At 29.1% G+C, this 20,000-nt stretch overlaps 1 protein-coding gene across 16 annotated transcripts in view; it reads right to left on the bottom strand.

The window, feature by feature from the left end:
* The window catches only part of LOC124948077 (septin-7-like), a 57,155-nt gene that overhangs the window by 25,222 nt on the left and 11,933 nt on the right, over positions 1-20,000 (bottom strand). For 5 of the 16 annotated variants that reach the window (XM_047491192.1, XM_047491190.1, XM_047491193.1 and 2 more), the window contains exons 1-2: positions 15,089-16,018; positions 12,839-13,404 (exon numbers count right to left, since the gene is read on the bottom strand). The exons of 3 other annotated variants lie outside the window; for them this stretch is intronic. In XM_047491192.1, the coding sequence (XP_047347148.1) occupies positions 12,839-13,186 (348 nt within the window). In that variant the 5' untranslated portion in view covers positions 13,187-13,404; positions 15,089-16,018. Of the gene's footprint in view, positions 1-12,838; positions 13,862-15,088; positions 16,020-16,109; positions 16,487-20,000 lie in introns of those variants that run through there. 8 more of the 16 variants (XM_047491186.1, XM_047491185.1, XM_047491184.1 and 5 more) reach the window with 8 other exon arrangements.

The following is a 20,000-nucleotide window of genomic DNA, read 5'->3' on the forward strand; positions in this document are numbered from 1 at the left end:
GTGTGAGAGAGAGAGAGAGAGAGAGAGAGAGGAAAGGATCCCGCACGTGCCGTTGCGAGGCGTCGTCAAGTAATTTTCTTCGATCAAACGCATGACTAGAGAAACGAGGACGTTGCTGCTGTTGTGCCACGTGATTAGAGACACGACCCCCTTACACGGTCATTTTCTGTTTCTCCTTTTCTCTTCTTCTTTTTTTTTTTTATTTATATTATTTCATTGAGAAGAATTCCTACGAGATAGATCTCGTTTAATAATGTTCTCATTGAAATCGATAATTGTTTATTATTTTTTGTTTGTTACTTGTTTATCCCCCCCTTTTATTTTTCTACCATTTTGTCTTTTTGCTGTGTTGTTATTGTTGTTGTTGTTGCGTTATTGCGTGTACGCTCGTATGAATTTGTATTTTTTTTCTTTCTTTTTTTTTTTTGTTTTTAAGTGTTGTTTTACTATACACAATTTATGTTACATTTAGTTGTGTTATTTTTTCCTTTTGCTTTCATTTTCTTTTATGGTAATGTTAGTTTTCTTTTTTTTTTTTTTCTGAATTTGATTCAATTCATGGCCTTATCATTTCAATTTAATTTATAGTTGCGCAATTAATAAATGTCATTTGTTTTCTTTGATATCGCCAATAAAAATTGTCTAAGCTGATAATTATCTTCGAATAATGGAATTAAGATTATTACGATAATTTCATTAAAATGTTAGATTTGTAATACAAATTTCATTGACACTTTTTTTCAAAAATTATCCAATGTATTAATCTAATCTTTCAATATAATCTAAGATTACAATGATCATTCCTATTCAAATGTTCATTTTTTTGTTTATAAAAGAGAGAGAGAGAGAAAGAGAGAGAGAGAGAGAAAAAAGAATATTTGCACTCTTTTGAAAAATTGTCGTACCAAGACGTTTATTTTAAATAGAGAAATAAGAGATAAAGGTCCGACAAAAGCGTCCACCTTTTCAAATCATTAAAAAAAAAAGGTTAAACATGACAATCGTCACGAACAAGATAAAAAAAACAATTTAAAAAATTTTAATGATCATTCCGTTAAATGATTAAACATCCATTTTTAAAAATCATACAGTTTTGGGAGAATATCTGTCTACATGTAATATAGACTTGCAGCAAATTTCATTGAGATGATACAATTGCAATTCGAACAAAAGCCTTTTGGATAACTCTTCGCAGAAGAATTCTACGTGTAGCTTTGGATGTACAATGGTAGAATGTACTTTGGTGGTCGAGTAAATCCTATGAATCCTTTCTCTCTCTTTCTTTCTTTCTCTCTCTCTCTCTCTCTCTCTCTCTCTCTCTCTCTCTCTCTCTCTCTCTCTCTCTCTCTCTCTCTCTCTCTCCCCCACTCCGCTTCCTGTGTTCCCTACAATTTCTCTGACGATGAACCCACTACGCTTGTCCTCTGTATATATATATATATATATGCACGTATGCATGTATGTATGTACATATGTATGTATATACAAGAAACGAAAGCGAGGATTTGCTTCGAGGGGGAAAAAAAAAAAGAAAAAAGAAAAAATAAATAACTAGAGAAAAGGGAGAAAGAGAGAAAGGAAAAGAAAAAAAGTGGGACGCGCCCTGCTTTCGTGAAAGGGCGCTTTGTTTGTGTCAGATGGTCAGGCACATCCCCCTTCATCCCTTTCGATCCACCTTCCGTTACATTGCAATCAACTTGTATTTCATTTATGTATATATATATATATATATATATATATATATATATATGTATATATTTTATCTAAGTATATATCAAGAATAAATCAAAAGTTCCTAGGATAATGTTAAAAATTAAATATTCCTTTTCGAGATCGGATTAATTATTCTTTTTTCTTTTTTTTTTTTTTTTTTAATTATAAAACTGCAAGCTCAGTTTGTAAAAGTACAAACATAACTGCGAGTTTTTTTTTTAAAGTCTTGAAAGAAGTCTAATCGATTTCTTCTTAAATCGTCTAAAAACCTTTCATTCACTCTTTATATAGATTTTATTTTTTTTTCGATTCGTAAGAAATTTTTATTACTTTTAATAAGTAATTATTTTAGATTATCGTTGAATATATGAAATCATAAATGATATTATTTATTTATCAGAAGGATAAACATATGATGTTAATTAATTATTTATACAGATATATTGTAATTTTTCGAATTTTCTAATTATAATTGAATGGCAATATTTAATTCTATAAAAAAAGTTTAATTGATCAACAAAACGGTTATTGGAATTTTTTTGTAAAAAAGAAAAAAAAAAAGAAAGTGAATATAATTGATATAAATATACTGAAAATTCAAATATTGACTTGACAAATATTTTAAAATGCCTTTTAATAGAATACTTTTATATCGTAAAATCACGAACGATATGGATTTTCATATGGAGAATAAGAAAAAAAATATCAACGATAAAAGCTTAGATTATAACATTAATATAATTATAATGATCATTGTGTTACTTTTAACTCTACAAAATCTGATTTAATTCAACGAATAATTTCTATTATATATATATAAAAGATAATCTAAATTTAAACATTTATATTAATACTTTAAATTTTGATGTAATTTATTTAATAATTTCTATTCATATAAAAAAAAAAAAAAAAAAAGTATCTCTTTATCATTAAAAATTTACCATGTAATTTGTACATTAAAAGAATAGAAAGGGGGAAAAAAAAAGAAAGACAAAAAAGATTAATTAACTATTATGAATAAATTATAATTACTTCAAACATTTATATTGAAACTTAATCCCCCTAGTAATATTTCGATATAAAATGAAAATATATTTTTACTGAAGACATAAGGAAAAATAATTTTAAAGGAAACTCATAAGCGCATAGCATTACTAAGTATCTACGAGTGTCATTCATCTTTAAGCCGATAAGAGAGTAACATCGAATGAGAGAGAGAGAAAGAGAGAGAGAAAAAAAAGAGAGAGAGAAAGAGATAAAGAGACAAGCAAGAAGGAAACACTCAAGAGAGACTACGTATTGCTCGTAAAAGTTTTCTCAACGTGTTAACATTCATAAACTCTCTTTCTCTCAGCAAACTTAGTAACGTATATATGTATGTATGTATGTATGTATGTATGTAGATGGAGTATATGATGTCTGGAACCCGTTTCAAAGTGAAAATTTCTTGCGTTGGACGTTTCAAAGAATTACGAAAAGTTTCTATACGCCCCAATAATTTTCAATACAAAAGTTAAATTCGTATTCTCTGATATAAATTTCTGCATAGTAATACATCTTTTTTTTTTTTTTTAGAGCACGAATCAAAATTCTTTCACTTCGAATATTAATTCTTTTTGTAAGTTTTATTGACATTAAAAAAAAAAAAAAAAAAAAAAAAAAAAAAATTATTATCTTCGACTATAAATTTTTCTGATACGAAAGTAAGAGAGAGGGGGGAGGGGGGAATTGACAATCATTAATTTTCTTCTAAAATTTTCATCGACGTGAAAAATAATTCGTTCGCTTAAATTATTGATTCATCTCAAAAAGCATGATTTTCGAAATAATTGAAAAAGACAATAGAACATAATAAAAACAAATGGGGGACCATTTTGTATCTATTTTCTTTTGTGTGACTCACACGAGAGGAATCGTAGTATATTTTTCGATTATACATGACGCACCAAGGGCTAAGACCCTTTAGTAAGCCATCCCCCCTATGGTAGCAAGGGCAAAGGGGTCCTTCGACGAAATGCATAAGAGGGCGAAGAAGTCTGCCATGTGTTTATCCATCCAGTGATTCTCATACGATCCTACTTATTTATATGACTATATAAACAACTGCGTGTATGCAAATAGATTTTATGAAGGAAACAAAAATCCCTCCCACCCTCATCCACCCTCATCCACCCCCATTTGTAATTCCAATTAATTTTACCAAAGTTAACAAAATTTCTATTTCCCTCGCAATAATCACAATTCTTTTCTTCCTTTATTCTATTATTTTCTTTTTTTTCTAAACCTAAATTTCTCGATCGCAAAGTTACAATTCTTTTCGTTTACATCGGCCACAAAAATTATTCGACAGGATTTCTAAGCTTTTTTTCATTTGGAAAAAAAAGGAAGGAAAAGAAAAAAAAGAGAGAGAGAGAGAGAGAGAGAGAAAAAATATTCAACACAATTACACAGAAACAACCGTTAAATTGTATTCATATTTTCAAGGCTGTTGTACGATAAGCGTATGCGGGCGGAAAAGTTGAAGTATGTTTCCACGACGTCGGCGAAAAACATTTTTCTCTTCGTACTTAACGATTACTAACGAAAGAAAACAAAACCAAAAAAAAAGAAAAAAAAAACAAGAACCAAAAAAAAAAAAAGAAAAGAGAGGAAAAAAGTTTTCTCAAAAGTCATTACGATATGGAGTGTGTAGACCACTTCAGCGCCTAATTTTTTTCCTTTCTACTTCTTTCTCTATTTTTTATTTTTATTTTTATTTTTACTTATTATTATTATTATTATTATTATTATTTTTCTTCTTTTCCTTTTTCTACTTAAAATCTCAGACTTCTCTTTTCAATTTGAGAACAGTCGACTCTGTTCCTGCTATTGTTTATGGTATGGCCATAACACAGATTGACTTACATACGACCTTCCAAACGTATTTATAAGCATTGGTTACACGCGACCGCCGACAACCTTGTTCGCTCACAAGTAGACACGTACCTTGTGTTTGTTTCATGCTTTACGACATTGATATCAATCTTCTAACAAATTATGTGCGTTCACGAACATATGTTTTCCCGTAAACGATGTTCACTAACGATGCGATTACGTTGAATATACATATATACATACAAACATACAAACATACAAACATACATACATACATACACGTGTGTTGTGTGTGTGTGTATTATGAGATCTATGTTTATTTAATTTTTTTGCGTAATCAAATTTCGTTTTTGTTCTATTTCTTTTTTTTTTTTTAATAACAAATATCAATTAAATTCGGTATAAAAATAATTAATATAAATACAAAATTTTCCTATCTTTGATATTTATTTATTTTTTCTTTTCTTTTCTTTTTTCTTTTTTCCTTTTTTTTTTTTTTTAATTTTGCAAGAATTCAATTACGTATTTTCAAAATAATTAATTTTGAAAATAATTTAATTACGTATCCTTGTAATAATTAATTTTGAAATAACTTAATTATCTATCCTCATAATATAATCAATTTTGCACGATAAAAACTTTGAGTTATAATAATAATAATAATAATAATAATAATAATAATAATAATAATAATAATAATAATAATAATAATAAAATTAACAACCCATAAGACTAATTAAAAGATTTTTCTACGTGTGTATATATATATATATATATATATATATATATATATATATATATATATATATATTATTATTCTTATAATTTCTTATCGAATTTATAATAAAATAATATACTAGGAAATAATTAAATATATATATATATATATATATATATATATATATATATGTATATATTTCTTCTGTTCACTATATGGATAAGTACATACGAATTCATCTTTAAAAGAAACGATTATTTTATTTGCACGCGCTAGTACACTCGCAATCAATTAACTAAACTAACGCTTGATTTGAAAAGGTCTCCTTGAAGAGGCCTGAAAGAGATAAGTCTTTCTCTTTCTCCCTTTTTTCCCCCGTTACCCCTCCTTAAAGTCCATGAAAACTAAGAGATAAGGGTGCAGCCAAGCCAATGCAGCCATATGTATGTATAACCAGTGACTCTCAAACTCAATGTTCTCATTACGGTCGATAAATACTCTGAAGATACCTTTAACACGTGTAATAATTCAACGTATATAATAATTTTTCTTCTTTTTTCTTTTTTTTTTTTTTTTTTTTTTTTTCTATTATATTCATCGTTTAAAATTAATTTCGAGTCGAATATTAGACCATCGAATTTTTCACGATTTATATATTTAATCATTTTCTTTTTAATTTTGCAAAAGCTTTTGATTCGTCGTTGTAGTCAATTACGTGACTTCGAGAGAAAGAGAGGGAGAAAGAGAGAGAGAGAGAGAGAGAGAAAGAGAGAATTTTCAAAATAGCGGACGTAACACCGAAGTTCGTATAATTTCATAAGTTGAAAATTTACGAACTTTCCCAAGAGCACGTATAATGCAATCAACCCGTTCGAATCCCTTTTCAGGATTTATAATCATCCTTCTCCTCCTCCTCCTCCTCCTCTTTTTCCTCCTTCCCTCTTCTACCATATTCCTCCATTGTACCGTGAAATCGTTCACAAGATCTATTATAACTTTAACACGTGCAACATTTCAAAATAATTTTGATATTTCGACTAATTTGCAATTCATATCATTTGTTCCTTTTTTTTTTTATTTTTTTTTATTTTTCTATCTTATACCCGTCGATTTGATTCATCGTCGAGCCAATCATGTGACTAAGGAGAGCCAAGGCCACCGCGAGTGGGCACGCACACACTCACAGAGATATACACAAAATTTTTGTAAAGACGTGAAAGCTTAAAGAAATCGACCAATCTCAATCGAATATTGCATTCTCTCTCCCTCCCTCCCTTCAATTTCATTATTCCATAAAATTTCAAATGTAACATCGTAAAAATTTCTTTAGGATTAAAATATTGTTTTAACTTAACAATCGATCAAACGCACGTTTCATTATGCAATACCGACGCTTTATAATTCAAAATTCGAGAGTAAAAATTAACGCCAATTAATTTCTCTCTCTCTCTCTCTCTCCCCCTCTCTCTCTTCTTAGAGGAAACCAAATAAATTTACGCGCGTAATTTGCAATATCCGATTGAATAATAATAATAATAATAATAATAATAATAATAATAATAATAATAATAATAATAATAATAATAATAATAATAATAATAATAATAATAAATCAACAAATATACAAAATAAAAATATAATTATCGTTCGACAAAATTATGACGAATTGAATTGCAAGTAGTTTAAAATTATAAATGGAAGGAGTAGCGGGGAGGGAGGTTGGGAGGAGGACGGAATCTCTTTGCGTTTGTCATCGTTCGAATTTTGAACCTCTTTTTTTTCTTAATGGTCAACCATCAATACAATTGACTAAACACGTTTTTTTTTTTTTTTTTTTTTTTACATCTCAAGTCTATCCCATTTAATGTTCTTCTCCTCTTTACGAAAAATTTTGTGCGCGTATTTGCTTGCACGCATACAATGGGTCTCTTAACGAATGTCTTCAAAATGGCGAAGAACGTGGCGCGAACTTACAGACCAAAGAGGTTCGTTAACACTTCGTAAAAGTTCAAAATTTACGAACTATGCAACAGAGAGTGCAACGCATATCGAGAGTATATAAAGCAACGGTTGGTTGAGAAGCGAAGCCTTCTCTCGATTTATAATCACCTCCAGTCCTCTTTCCCTCTTCATCAGTTCCCTCCCCCTTCCCGCTCCCAACCCCTGCTTCTCTTCTCCCTCACATCGTGAAAAGAAGCGCGGATCCTGGCGGCTTGGTCGGCTCGTATCTCGATCAACGATGTAATTTATCGTTTTTCTGGGGCGTCGCCATCGTCGTCGTCGTCGTCGTTGTCGTCGTTGTCGTCGTCGTCGTCGCCATCGTAGCTTAAAGAGCAGAACCCTTCGTCTCTTCTGTCTGACTCACCACGACGTTTCTAGTTTCAGTGAGTGAGTGAGTGAGAGAGAGAGAGAGAGAGAGAAAGCTGCATGAAATAAACGAGACGACGATGACGACGACAAACTTCGTTGGCCATGAGAGTCCAAAGTGAGAACTACATTTTTAACCCTCTTCGAGTCCTTCGCTTTAAATTATTCGTTTTGTTCCATTCTGTCTCTTCCAACTCTCAAAGATGAAAGAGGAGGTTTTGGATATGTTCAAGTAACGGGGAAAAAAAAAAAAAAAAAAAAAAGAAAAAGAATAAAAAGATCCATGGTAATTTATAATTTTTCGTTTTCATTTAGTCTACTTCATTTTTAACTCTTACAAGTACCTTATAAATTTCCCATGTATCGTTCAAAAATAGCTTGAAAAATGTGGGAATTTTTGAGATACCCATTAAAATCGATATATTCCTCTTAAAAATGAAGATATTTTTATTTTTTTTTTTTTTTGTTTATTTTTATTTTATTTTATTTCATTGCGAAACGTATGTAATTTTACGCGAGAGAAAGAAAATTTTTTTTTTCGTAAATAAAATAAATATCATTTAAATAAAATATCGTGATAAAAATGAGGCATTAATTTGTACTTCGTTTATTTCGTTAATAAGAATCGAAAAATATCAAATTTTATGACGGTATTAATATATATCGTACATACAGATTTTCTAATATTTTAAAAGAGAGAGATAGAGATAGAAGAAAAAAAATTGGAGATTAGATCGAGGCAGTGTGTTAATGTTCGAATGACGACGACAATTATGGCGACGAACTTCATCATTGGCCATAAGAATCCAAAACGAGAACTACATTTTTAAGCTCCTTCGAGTCTCTCATTTTGAATTATTCGTTTCCTTTCATTTTGTCTCTTCGAACTCTCAAAGATGAGAACTTTTCGATATATTCAAGTAATGAAAAAAAGAAAAAGAAAAAAAAAAGAAAAAAAAATGAAGTATTGTAATTGATAAATTTCATTTTTTTTCGTTCTATTTCGTCTATTTCGTTTTTAATTTAAATCATAATTTGTACGTAACGCTGATTGCACAGTGTTTTTTTTCTCTCCAAGGTATTTCGTAATAAAAATAAAAATTTTTTTTTTCGATCGATCGATAAGTTCTAATAGAAATGTAATATTGTAATGTAAAATATAATATATCAATTTGTATTTTGTACATTATATATATATATATATATATATATATATATATATATAAATTATAATGATATTAATTACCGATTGTTTGATATTTTATAATATATAAAACAAATATTCTTCGAATAGAATATAGTGATAAAAATGAGATATGTTAAATTCGTATGTACTCGTATATTCAATTTATTAAAATCGAAAAATATCAAATTTTATAACATTAAATTGTATAACATTAATCCATATAAGTTTTCTAAAATTTTGTAAGAGAAGAAAAAGAAAAGAAAAGAAAAAGAAAACAAAAGGAAAAACAAAAAGTTTAGATTAGATTGAGATGGTGTGTTGAAGTTTTGAACGGTTTTTGTTGAATGCCTACGGGAAATCGAAAGTAAGGTAATGGCGGCGGTACGAATGACGCACCAAGATGGGGATTGGGGATTGATACCTGCTCCGTGTATACTCCGGATAAGTACCAAGAATTATGAAACGGTCGAGCAAAAACTTGTGAGTCATCTTATGTCTCTCCTGGCATAGTTGCCACGTTTGCCACTACTCTCAGATTCGATAAGTAACTTCTTTTTCAAAACTTTCTTACTTTATATTATGTACTTTAAACAAAACTTTTCGTCTTTTCTTTTCCTTCAACTTCAACAATTTTATATATTATATGTGTATATATATATATATATATATATTTTATAAAAACTTTACAACTATAGAAATTTGAGAGAAACTTATTATCGATGAAATTTTGAAAGGATTTTCAAATGGCGAACATTTTCTGATAAAATTTCAACCAATGAAAAACAAGGTCTCTTTCTTCCTTCAACGTCAAATTTCAACGAAAATTAAGAAACACTAACTTTTCCACCTTCTTAATTCCTGTAAAAGTTTCATAACGAATGAAACGAATTTACTCTCATTAACGTTCAATCAAATACGAGAAAACTATCTCTTTACTACTAGATAAATATTTGTGATCAATATAAGAAGCAAGATGAAAAATTTTATTCCACCGACTATGGAATATTAATAAACTTGAAACTTAATATTTTGCTAATATTGAAAATACGCTAAGTCATTACGAGGATGCATCCCCTATCGATGCAATATTATTGTAAATCTTGAAATTGATATAATTTATTATTATTATTATTATCTTTTATTTTTTTTTTCGACGTCAAGATGGTGATCGACTTTCAAGATGGCGGACGAGCTTATATGGAAGACATTTTGACGACATAGAAGTCACTTCATTTTAAATGAGGCAACACCTCGTCTTTTGCTAATTCCACAAATGACTACTATCATTATTACTTCTCCGATCTCCTAAATTTCATTAAGAAGGATTATTAGTTTAAGCTAAGAGAGATATTAAAGCGCGATAGGCATGAGTACAAAGGAAGGATTAAGATATGGGTTGTTCAATGCCCTCTTCATTACGTTCACAATGGCGGGTGAAATACTGCTGCTGTCGCTGTAAACTGTGCGTATAGGTCGTCACTCTTTCCCTCCCTCACACCCTCCCTCCTCCTACCCTCCTTCCTTTCTCTCTTTCTCTCTCTCCCCTTCCTCTCTCTTCTTCTCTCTCACTCTTTCTTTGTTATCAAAAGGGAAAAAAAAAACAATATACCTATAAGTGAATGGCTTGCGAATACTCCAACTGATTTTTAAAAAGCACTTTTATGTGAATTAGATATTCATACGAAAAAAAGGGGGAAAAATGAGAAGGAAAAAAAAAAAAAAGAAATATATAGAAACTGCATACAAATATAAATATTGTTCAAATTGTATGGGGACAAAAAAAAAACTATGTCTCCTGTCCAAATTTATTTTTGTTCATTCTTTCACAATGAGGATATCGCGAAATGTCAAATATTGTTTTTGAATTGTTCATTGAAACTGGCTATTTTTTTATTTTATTTTATTTTATTTTTTTTTTTTTTTTTTTTTTTTTTTTTTTTTTTTTTTTTTACCAGAGATTCGATATTATTATAAATGGAGATCTCTGATAAAATACATCGCTATAAAATATTCTATTAAATTAAAATGTCTCATTGTAAAATAATATCTGTTAAAATATAAAACACATTTCGTATTATTATTATTATTATTATTATTATTATTATTATTATTATTATTATTATTATTATTATTGTACAAATATTGACATTGGATCTACAAACTTTATGCATTATTATATTAGAAAAAAAATATAATAAAAATTTATCACGCACTGATTGATTCAAGTCTATTTTTTTTTCTTTCCACAAATACATTTTGTGAAAGTAAGCGAATCGATCGATAAATAAAATCAATTTCCTTATTTGATTTTGGAACTAATGAAAGAAATGAATACAGGGTGAGTACATAACAGTTCCTGGATAATTAAAAAAAAATTGATTACTCTGTTTTGTTTTCGAGACTTTTCAAACGTGTAGCTGTATGATTTGAAAAGGAAAAAAATCTCGAGAAGAAAGAGTAATTGATTGGGGAGGTGAGATAGGGGAAGTAATAATCACCTAGGAACTTTTTGGGCCAATTAAGTGAATTTTCGCTTACCCTATACATGCTGAAACGTTAATGAACGATTACGACGAACGATTAGGTACCATGTGTATATAACGTTCTAATACCAAGGAACGATTTCAGGCTCGATAGACCGACAAGAATCTTGTGATCGGTCGATTACATCGTGTAACGCTTGAATTATAGATATCGAGAAGCCTGAGAGAGAGAGAGAGAGAGAGAGAGAGAGAGAGAGAGAGAGAGAGAGAGAGAGAGAGAGAGAGAGAGAGAGAGGGAGAGAGAAAGAGAGAAGAGGTTAGAAGCTGTAAATTGAAGTAGAAACTTTGATTACGTTCCTCAAACGCATCATACGATAATCCGAACGTTAAACGATGAACTATTACGAAGAGGTTATGTCTAAGTATGATGATTCGTATGCGAGGGAAAAAATAGGCGATGATAAAAAAGTTTTAAGGAATGTTTAATTTTCTTGGAAAATGAATACCGTGGTATAAAAAAAAAGACGTAAATTGAGAAAATGAAAAGAATGGTTTTTTTTTTTTTTTTTTTTTTTTTTTTTTTTTTTTTTTTTTTTTTTTTTTTTTTTTGAGATAAAAAGGGGTAACCTTCTTTTATAAACTCATTGTGTTATAATAAGTAGGATTATCAACAAAGAAAAATATGAAAAAAGTTAGGTTAGAATTCGACTTCGTTTTAAAAAAGAAGAGAGAGAAAAAAAAAAGATACGTTAGGTACTAACTAATATATATAGATAATGCCGTTGTTATTGAAGATTTTAATATTAAATAACAAAGTATAAAAGAAAATTTATAAGTAAAATTGTATCTCTTTTTTTTTTTTTTTTTTTTTTTTTTATGAACCTGATATAAAAAGAGAAAATTTACTTCTATACTTTCTCTAATAATAATTTCTAATTGTCAAAGGAAAAAAAATACGATAGAAAAAAAAAATTAGGTTAAAATACGATCATATTAGATATACAATCTAATAAGATTACCATTGCAAATTTAAAATTAATACGGTCAATGTATTAAACGAACCTGATTGTTTCAATAACAAACTCGCAATTAATCGAGTTATGTTATAAAATTTGATGAAAAATGATGGATAAGATTCCATTGAAGATTATTTTCCATTCATATTTTTTCTAATAAGTAAACATAAGATAGTCAACGTAAGAAAGAAAAAAAAATATATATATATATATATATATATATATATATATATATCTATTTTTTCCTCATACTTTCTTTAATAAGTTTAGTGATAAAAGAAAGTACGAAGAGAGAGAGAAAGAAAAAAAAGTTAGGTTAGAATTGAATGATATCCAATATAAAATATAATACAATTGTCACGGAAAATTCAATATTTACTATAAACCTACTTATGTCAATATCAATATTTCAATTAATATTATAAAAACGTTGGTTCAATCGTTATCGCTAGATCATTCCGATTCGATAGAAAATTCTTACCGATGTGGCATCACCGTTGGCTTTTTCTCCATCGAGTATCCTCTGCCTGAGGGCGAGTCTTTCGAGGCTTGCCAGCCTGTAACTACCCCCAGCCTCTCTGTCTCTGCTCAGTCTCTCGGCGGCGCCACTGCCGTTCGATCCCGCGTTGAAACTCGACGTGTATTTCGGTAAAGTCGGAGGCGGTACTTGCCGTGGCTTATCTCGATTCAACATCGAATTACTGCTATAAAGGAACGACGAGTTGTTCGGTATCGTCCTGGTATTACCGGTCACGTTGATGGTTGCAGATTTAAGACCGTTGCTTTGCGTCGGACCAGCTGAACCGTTTTGTTGATTTTCCGTCGACATCTTTCTTTTTCTTTATTTCCTTTTATTTATTTTCTTTTTCTTCTTCTTCTTCTTCTGCTTCTGCTTCTTTTTTTTCTTCTTCTTCGTCCTGTTCGTTCTTCTTCTACTTCTACTTCACTGTGAACAACACCTCCCCCACTTGTACACTTCTTCTCCTCCTTTCTTCTACTCTCCTTTCGTCCCTTCTTTTCTTTCTCCCACGACGATTTTCCGCTAACCTTTTACGAGAGACAACAAATTTTTTTGCTTTTTCCGTTTGTTTTTTTTTTTACGACCGGTTTTTCCTTCTCTCCTTCAATTTAATAATATCGAGTATTTTTACAGTGGCATAACGAACGATCAAAAATTATACGCTTTTTTTCTCTCTTTTTGGAGGATTTTATCTTCGAATTTATCGATCTCCGTGAATATTTTGTTAGGTTAGATTCAAAAAGGAAATCGAATCATTTATCTATTATATAACCTATAAAAGTTTTTTATTTTGTTTATATTATATAATAAAAAAATAAAAAGGGATTAATGTTTTTAATATTAACGTTTAATTGAAAGAAATTTTCTAAAATTTTAGAAAATTACAATCCCGCTTTTAACGATTCATTAACCAATCTGAAAAATTTTCCAATTCTCTTTATATCATAAGAAATATAATATATTCAAAAAAGATTAATATTTGTTTGAAAGAAAAAGTTGTTCTCAAAACATTAAAAATAAAAAAATAAAAAAAAAAAAAAAATAAAAATATCGTTCCTACGCCACTGATCTAACATACGATACGACACACAAATTTCGAATTTGCACATTAGTTTCTCTCAATACCAAATATATAAATATATATATATATATATATATATATATATATATATATATATACATCTCTTATTTATGTACATGTACTACATATGTGTACACCGAACATTTTATATTTTATATTTTTGTTTAATATTCGTCCCGACATGTTGGAAATGTTTCGTTTACACGATCAAATATAAACTCATTTTTATGCAACATCATTGAACTTTGACATTAAAAGAACTTTGCACGAAGAAATAATAATTAATCCCTTTGAATTATTTCACATTTTTCTTCTACACTTTTCCAAAGATATAACCTCAATTTTATATTCATCCCCTCTCTCCTTCTCTCTCTCTCTCTCTCTTTCTCGATCAAGATTATAATCAAAACCAAACAAAACTAAAATCTTTACGGTAAATATGATAAAGATCACCAATAAAATTGAAAAAATATAAAAACAAAATTTACATACGATAATATATATATATATATATATATATATATATATATATACACATGAAGCTATTGGATAATATACATATACAAATATGTATACGAAGTATAGAGAGAAGATAGAGGAAAAGAAAAACTAAACACAATTTTCCACCATGATGAAAAGACGAAATTTATAAGACAATTCATTGGATGTTGCACGCGTACGAAGTATATATATATATATATATATATATATATATATATATATCAATATATATATCAATATATATATATATCAAAGAACTATACAAAATAATCCATCATGATAAAATGACGTAACTTAAAAAGTAACCCTAAAACAATATACTAAGTCGAGCATAAACTGAAAAGACTGAAAGCCGCCATCGAAAGTCGATTGGTAAATAAAAAAAAAAAAAAAAAAGATGAGAGAAGAAAAAAGAAATAATAATAATAAAATAAAAATATCGCAATTCACGAGAGAGAGAATTCTATCGTACGATAAGAAACAAAAATAGACAAAAATAAGAAAAAAATACAAATTATAAAAAAAAAAAAAAAAAAAGAAAAAAAAAAAAAAAAAAAAATCGTTATATGGAGAGAAACTTGTGCGAATTACGAAATTATTAGAGGACGAGAGAGAACAACGACACTTACGATGTTGAGGTCCGATGCGTAAGGGCGCGCGTATGCACGCACACAGAAAGACGAAAGTCCGTCGTGTGCGAGAAGAGAAAGACGGAGAGCGAGAGAGAAGAAATATATATGTACGTACGTATATATATATTATATATTATATATATATATATATATATATATATATCAACCACAGAGAGAGATAGATAGATAGATAGAAAAGAGACAAGAAGACGATCGACCGTCGAACGTTGGAGAAAAAAATATATATATATATATATTTATATATATATATACATAAGACAGAGTAGGAGCGTCGAATACTTTACACCAACACAACACACAAAATGTCCCTTACTTTTATATATTTACGTAAATTATGTATATAAATTTGTGTGTGTGTGTGTATATATATTGTCTTTCTCGTCGAGGGAAAGATTAAAAAGATTCGTTGGGATCAAGTAAAATTCCTAAAGAAAGATTATTCTTTCAAGGAAGAAGATGCACGCCTGACTTTATGGGGGGGGATTCCTGCCGCGCGTCGTTCCTACACCACCCTCACTCTCTCTCTCTCTCTCTCTTTTTCTTTCTCTCACAATCTTTATCTCTATCTCTCTCTTACTCTCTCTCTCTCTCTTATGCCTTCTCTTCAAAAAGCTTTGCTAAGCTTCACGAACGATCGTATTGTCGCCGTTGTTGTTTCACACAATAGCCGAGTTGCCGGCCGAACGTGGTTAAGATCATCACTCTCACTTTTTCGCTCATCGTTCGTCATCAATGTTGCGTTTTCTGTTTCTATTATCAAAGGACTAATAGTTAAGTCAATTAGAAATTTATTTCTAATTAGAAATTATTCTATACTGTTCTTTCTTTCTTTTTTCTTTTTCCACACTTCGATTTGTTCGAGGATTCCTATCTCTTTTTTTCTTTTTCTTTTTTTTTTTTTTTTTTTTTTTTTTTTGTAAATATATATATATAGGAAAAAAAAAAAAGAAAGAAAAGTATATATATGTATGTATCAAAAATTTCAAGATCTATCTACGTGTAATTATATATGTATATATATACATATATATATATAGTGTCCTTTTCTTTTATCCACGCACGTAAGTAGTACTTGAATACGATACACGAGGAAAGGAAAAAAACTCCGCCCTAAGAGAACACCGGTACGAGAGTCCTTCATCCGACTAGGATCTCACTGCGACTGCCGGACGACCACGCCTGACGCAGCTGTCGAGTATGGTGGGGGTAAGAAAGAAGCCTCGATTACCCCTAGCCGTCGCCAGGTGGCTCTACTCTCGAACCGGCTAGCTAGCATTGCTGCCAACTTTAACTCGCCGAGTTAACCTAAAACTTTTCATCGACGAATACTTCGAATTGATTTACATACACGTATACAACAGCAGCAGGCAGACAGATAGATAGATAGAGAGAGAGAGAGAGAGAGAGAGAGAGAGAGAGAGAGAGAGAGAGAGAGAGACGAGCTCGAGAGAACTCCTGACCTCTATTATTGAAAAGATTTAACGTTCGATCGATCGAGTTCGTCAAATATTCATGAAGATGTATGATTTTGAAACTATTCGATATAAATCGAATAAATCGGGGAATAAAAGATAGAGAAGATACAAGCGACTAAGTGTAAAATAATATTCATGATATTTATATAATTTTGTGTGTATAAGAGATGTTCAGACAAAAAAAAAGTTGACATTTAAATTTAGTTAAAATGTGTTGGTAAGGATGTACGCCGAATGTCATATCTTTTATCGCCGTCGGCCAATCAGTGAAAAGTACAAAGACCAATAGCATCGCTTCTTCCCATTTCTTTCTCCGATTTTAAAGTACGAAGAATAATATTGGAGCTATCGAATCAACGACGCACGCGTCCCAATCATAGTTTTTTACGGACGATCTCTCTGATTAAAATGCACGCGAATGTATATTTTCGTTCGATCCAATTTATTTATGAGCGAGTTCACTCGTAACTTCGAGTTCTAATTAAAATATAATTTATTTCTTTTTTTTTTTTTCCCACGATATCTTCATATTTCGTAAATAAATATTTATTTTCTGCAATATATTTTTAATGAATTCATAATTAATGGCCATCGAAGTATTAAAAATAAAAAAGAATACTTTAATACCTAAATAACCTAACTTATTTATCCAATTAGTTACGAATCTTCAACATTTCTATATATCATAAATTCAAATTTATTTTTATAATATATTTATAATTAATTAAAAATTTATATATATATATATATATATATATATATATCTCGAATTCAAAAAGATACGTAAAATACAATGTGATCTAGATTTCTTGTTTTCTTTTTAGATATCTCAAGCTACATTTTATTGAAAAAAGAACAAGAAAATTTGACAATAAAAAAGAGAGAGAGAGAGAGAATATGGACCAATGGTAAACGTATGGTCAAGAACATTTTCATCATTTAATCACATCGTAGTTAACATAAATTCTCTGAATTGCATTTGCTTCCTCCGAGTAATAAAGGTAAAGGAGGTCATTTTTATCATCACTATTTAATTTATCTCTTCTTCTTGATAATATTTCCGTATAGATCGCCAATATTATAAAATACATAAAAACATATTTATGTATTATTATTGCATATTGCATATGTATCTCTCAATAGAGTAACACAGTTTTATTGCGTATATCAAACAATATTAATACACGATTATTATACTGCAATTTAAATAATTTTTTAATATATTATATGTATTAAAAATAATATTTAAATATATTATATATATATATATATAATTAATATTATCTAATAAATATTATATATAATTTGAAATATAAAATATATGTGTATAAATGTATGTATAATATATATATTTTTTTTTGCGAATATATATATATATATATATATATATATATGTATTCATTGGTGCCTCAAATAATTAAAAAAGTGGCACGAAGTAGGGAGTCGTTAAAAAACATTTTACGATCACTCTGACGTCGAGTAAAATGCCCTTAGGGTGGTGCATCGTTCTTACTGACATCTAACGGCTGTTATTGGCGCGTTAATTCAAGTTACGTAAATATAAACGCGTGAGGTTAACCGTATATACATATAAGCATCGTCGGAAACTTTCATGTTTGGCTTTTTTGCTTTCTTTTATTTTTTTTTTTTCTTTTATTTTCCTCTTTTTTTTTTTTTTTTTTTATTTTATATATTCTATTTTGAAACAAGAGGGCTGAAATTAGTAAAAGTTACGATTCGTATCTTCGTAACATTGAAATAGCAGCGGCAGAAGCAGAAGCAGATGCAGGAAAGCGTCTCTACTCACGGTTTTTGTTTATTTTTCTACTGTACAAAGAGAGAAGAGAAAAGAGAAAAGAGATAGGTCGTTAAATCTTTTTCTTCGTTCTTTTTCAATCTCTTCGAAGAAAGACAGTGTAAATGTTCCTACTCAAAACGGGTTGCATACTATACGGCGTATTTTTCTTTTTTCTTTTTTTTCTTTCTTTTTCCTTTTTTCTTTTTTTCTTATACATATATCGTCGTTAGGTTCTGTTATGTGCATACAGTTTTCTTTACGATCTCGTTTTTTTTTCTTTTTTTTTTTTTTTTTTTTTATTCATATAAACGATCTCATAAAAGAAAAAGACCTTTTGCAAAACTTATTACACTGTATGTTTCACGCATAAATATTTTTTCGTTCCTTCTAAAATATCCAAGTATAGTAGAGAAACAAAAAACAAGAAGAAAATAAACAAAATCTGAATACACGAAATCTCTAAATTATAATCTTATAGAGAAATTAATGTAAAGGGGGAAAAAAAAAGAAAAAAAAAAAAAAAAAAAAGAAAAAAAAAAAAAAAGAAAATAGAAAAAAACAGAAATGGAAGTAAATTCGACGAGGAGTCTCATGTGTTTATGATTAAAAAAAAAATAAGATCTCAAACAATTTTTTAAATCAAGAAATTTATCTTCTTTTTCATTCAAAATTCTCGCGGGGAAAATTTTTTAATAATAATAATAAAAAAAAAAATAATTTGATATCACATGTGCGAAGAAGGACAAATCGGTTGAGAACCGCTGGACTATTTGACCGTAATAAATTACTGATATACATATGCGCTTATATATATATATATATATATATATATATATATATATACACATACATCGTTCGACATTGCTTAATGGAGAATTGTTCAGTTCGATCGTAACCGATTTAAGACGTGCTTGTGATAACAAAGAGTAGTTAAAAAAAAAGGAATATAAAAAAAAAAAAGAAGAAGGAAGAAGAAAAATGGCACAGGTCCGATCGTAAGTAAAGCATTCGTTCGATGATATATAACAGTACGAGAATGTATACACCCTACATACTTTTATGCTGGTATTAGCTCCAATTCCAATTAAGGCTACAATGATACTTTAAGTATTCTGCTACGTGCTTCCTAGCGACGCATAAGAATACCAATCAGTTTGTTTCAACGTTACCACAACGATCGTTGACATCGTGGAAATGAAAACGCTTAGTATGATCTATTTATGTTTCTCATTTGCTGCACGGATTTTATTTTTTTTCTATTTTTTTTTTTTTTTTTTTTTTTCCAATCATTTATCATCATTTAACAGATCATGCTTGGAATCAAATATTTCGGTTTTTTTTTTTTTTTTTTTTTTTTTCAAGAGATGAAATGTTAAAAGAAAAAAGGAAAGAAAAAAGAGAAATCGTGTATCCTTATTATGGATATTCGTATCATAGAATATGAAAATATTTTGAAAAATTATGTACCATGTATTTTCGTTTTACGGATCATAAATTTTGAAGAAAAAAAAAAAAAAAAGAAAAAAAATCTTTTTTATGAACACTTTTCCTAATCTATTAGGAAAAGATTTATAATATTGTAATTTTTTTTTTTTCGTTTTATAGATCATGTTTA

The sequence above is a fragment of the Vespa velutina genome, chromosome 3 (genome assembly GCF_912470025.1).
Source record: "Vespa velutina chromosome 3, iVesVel2.1, whole genome shotgun sequence".
NCBI lineage: Eukaryota > Metazoa > Arthropoda > Insecta > Hymenoptera > Vespidae > Vespa > Vespa velutina.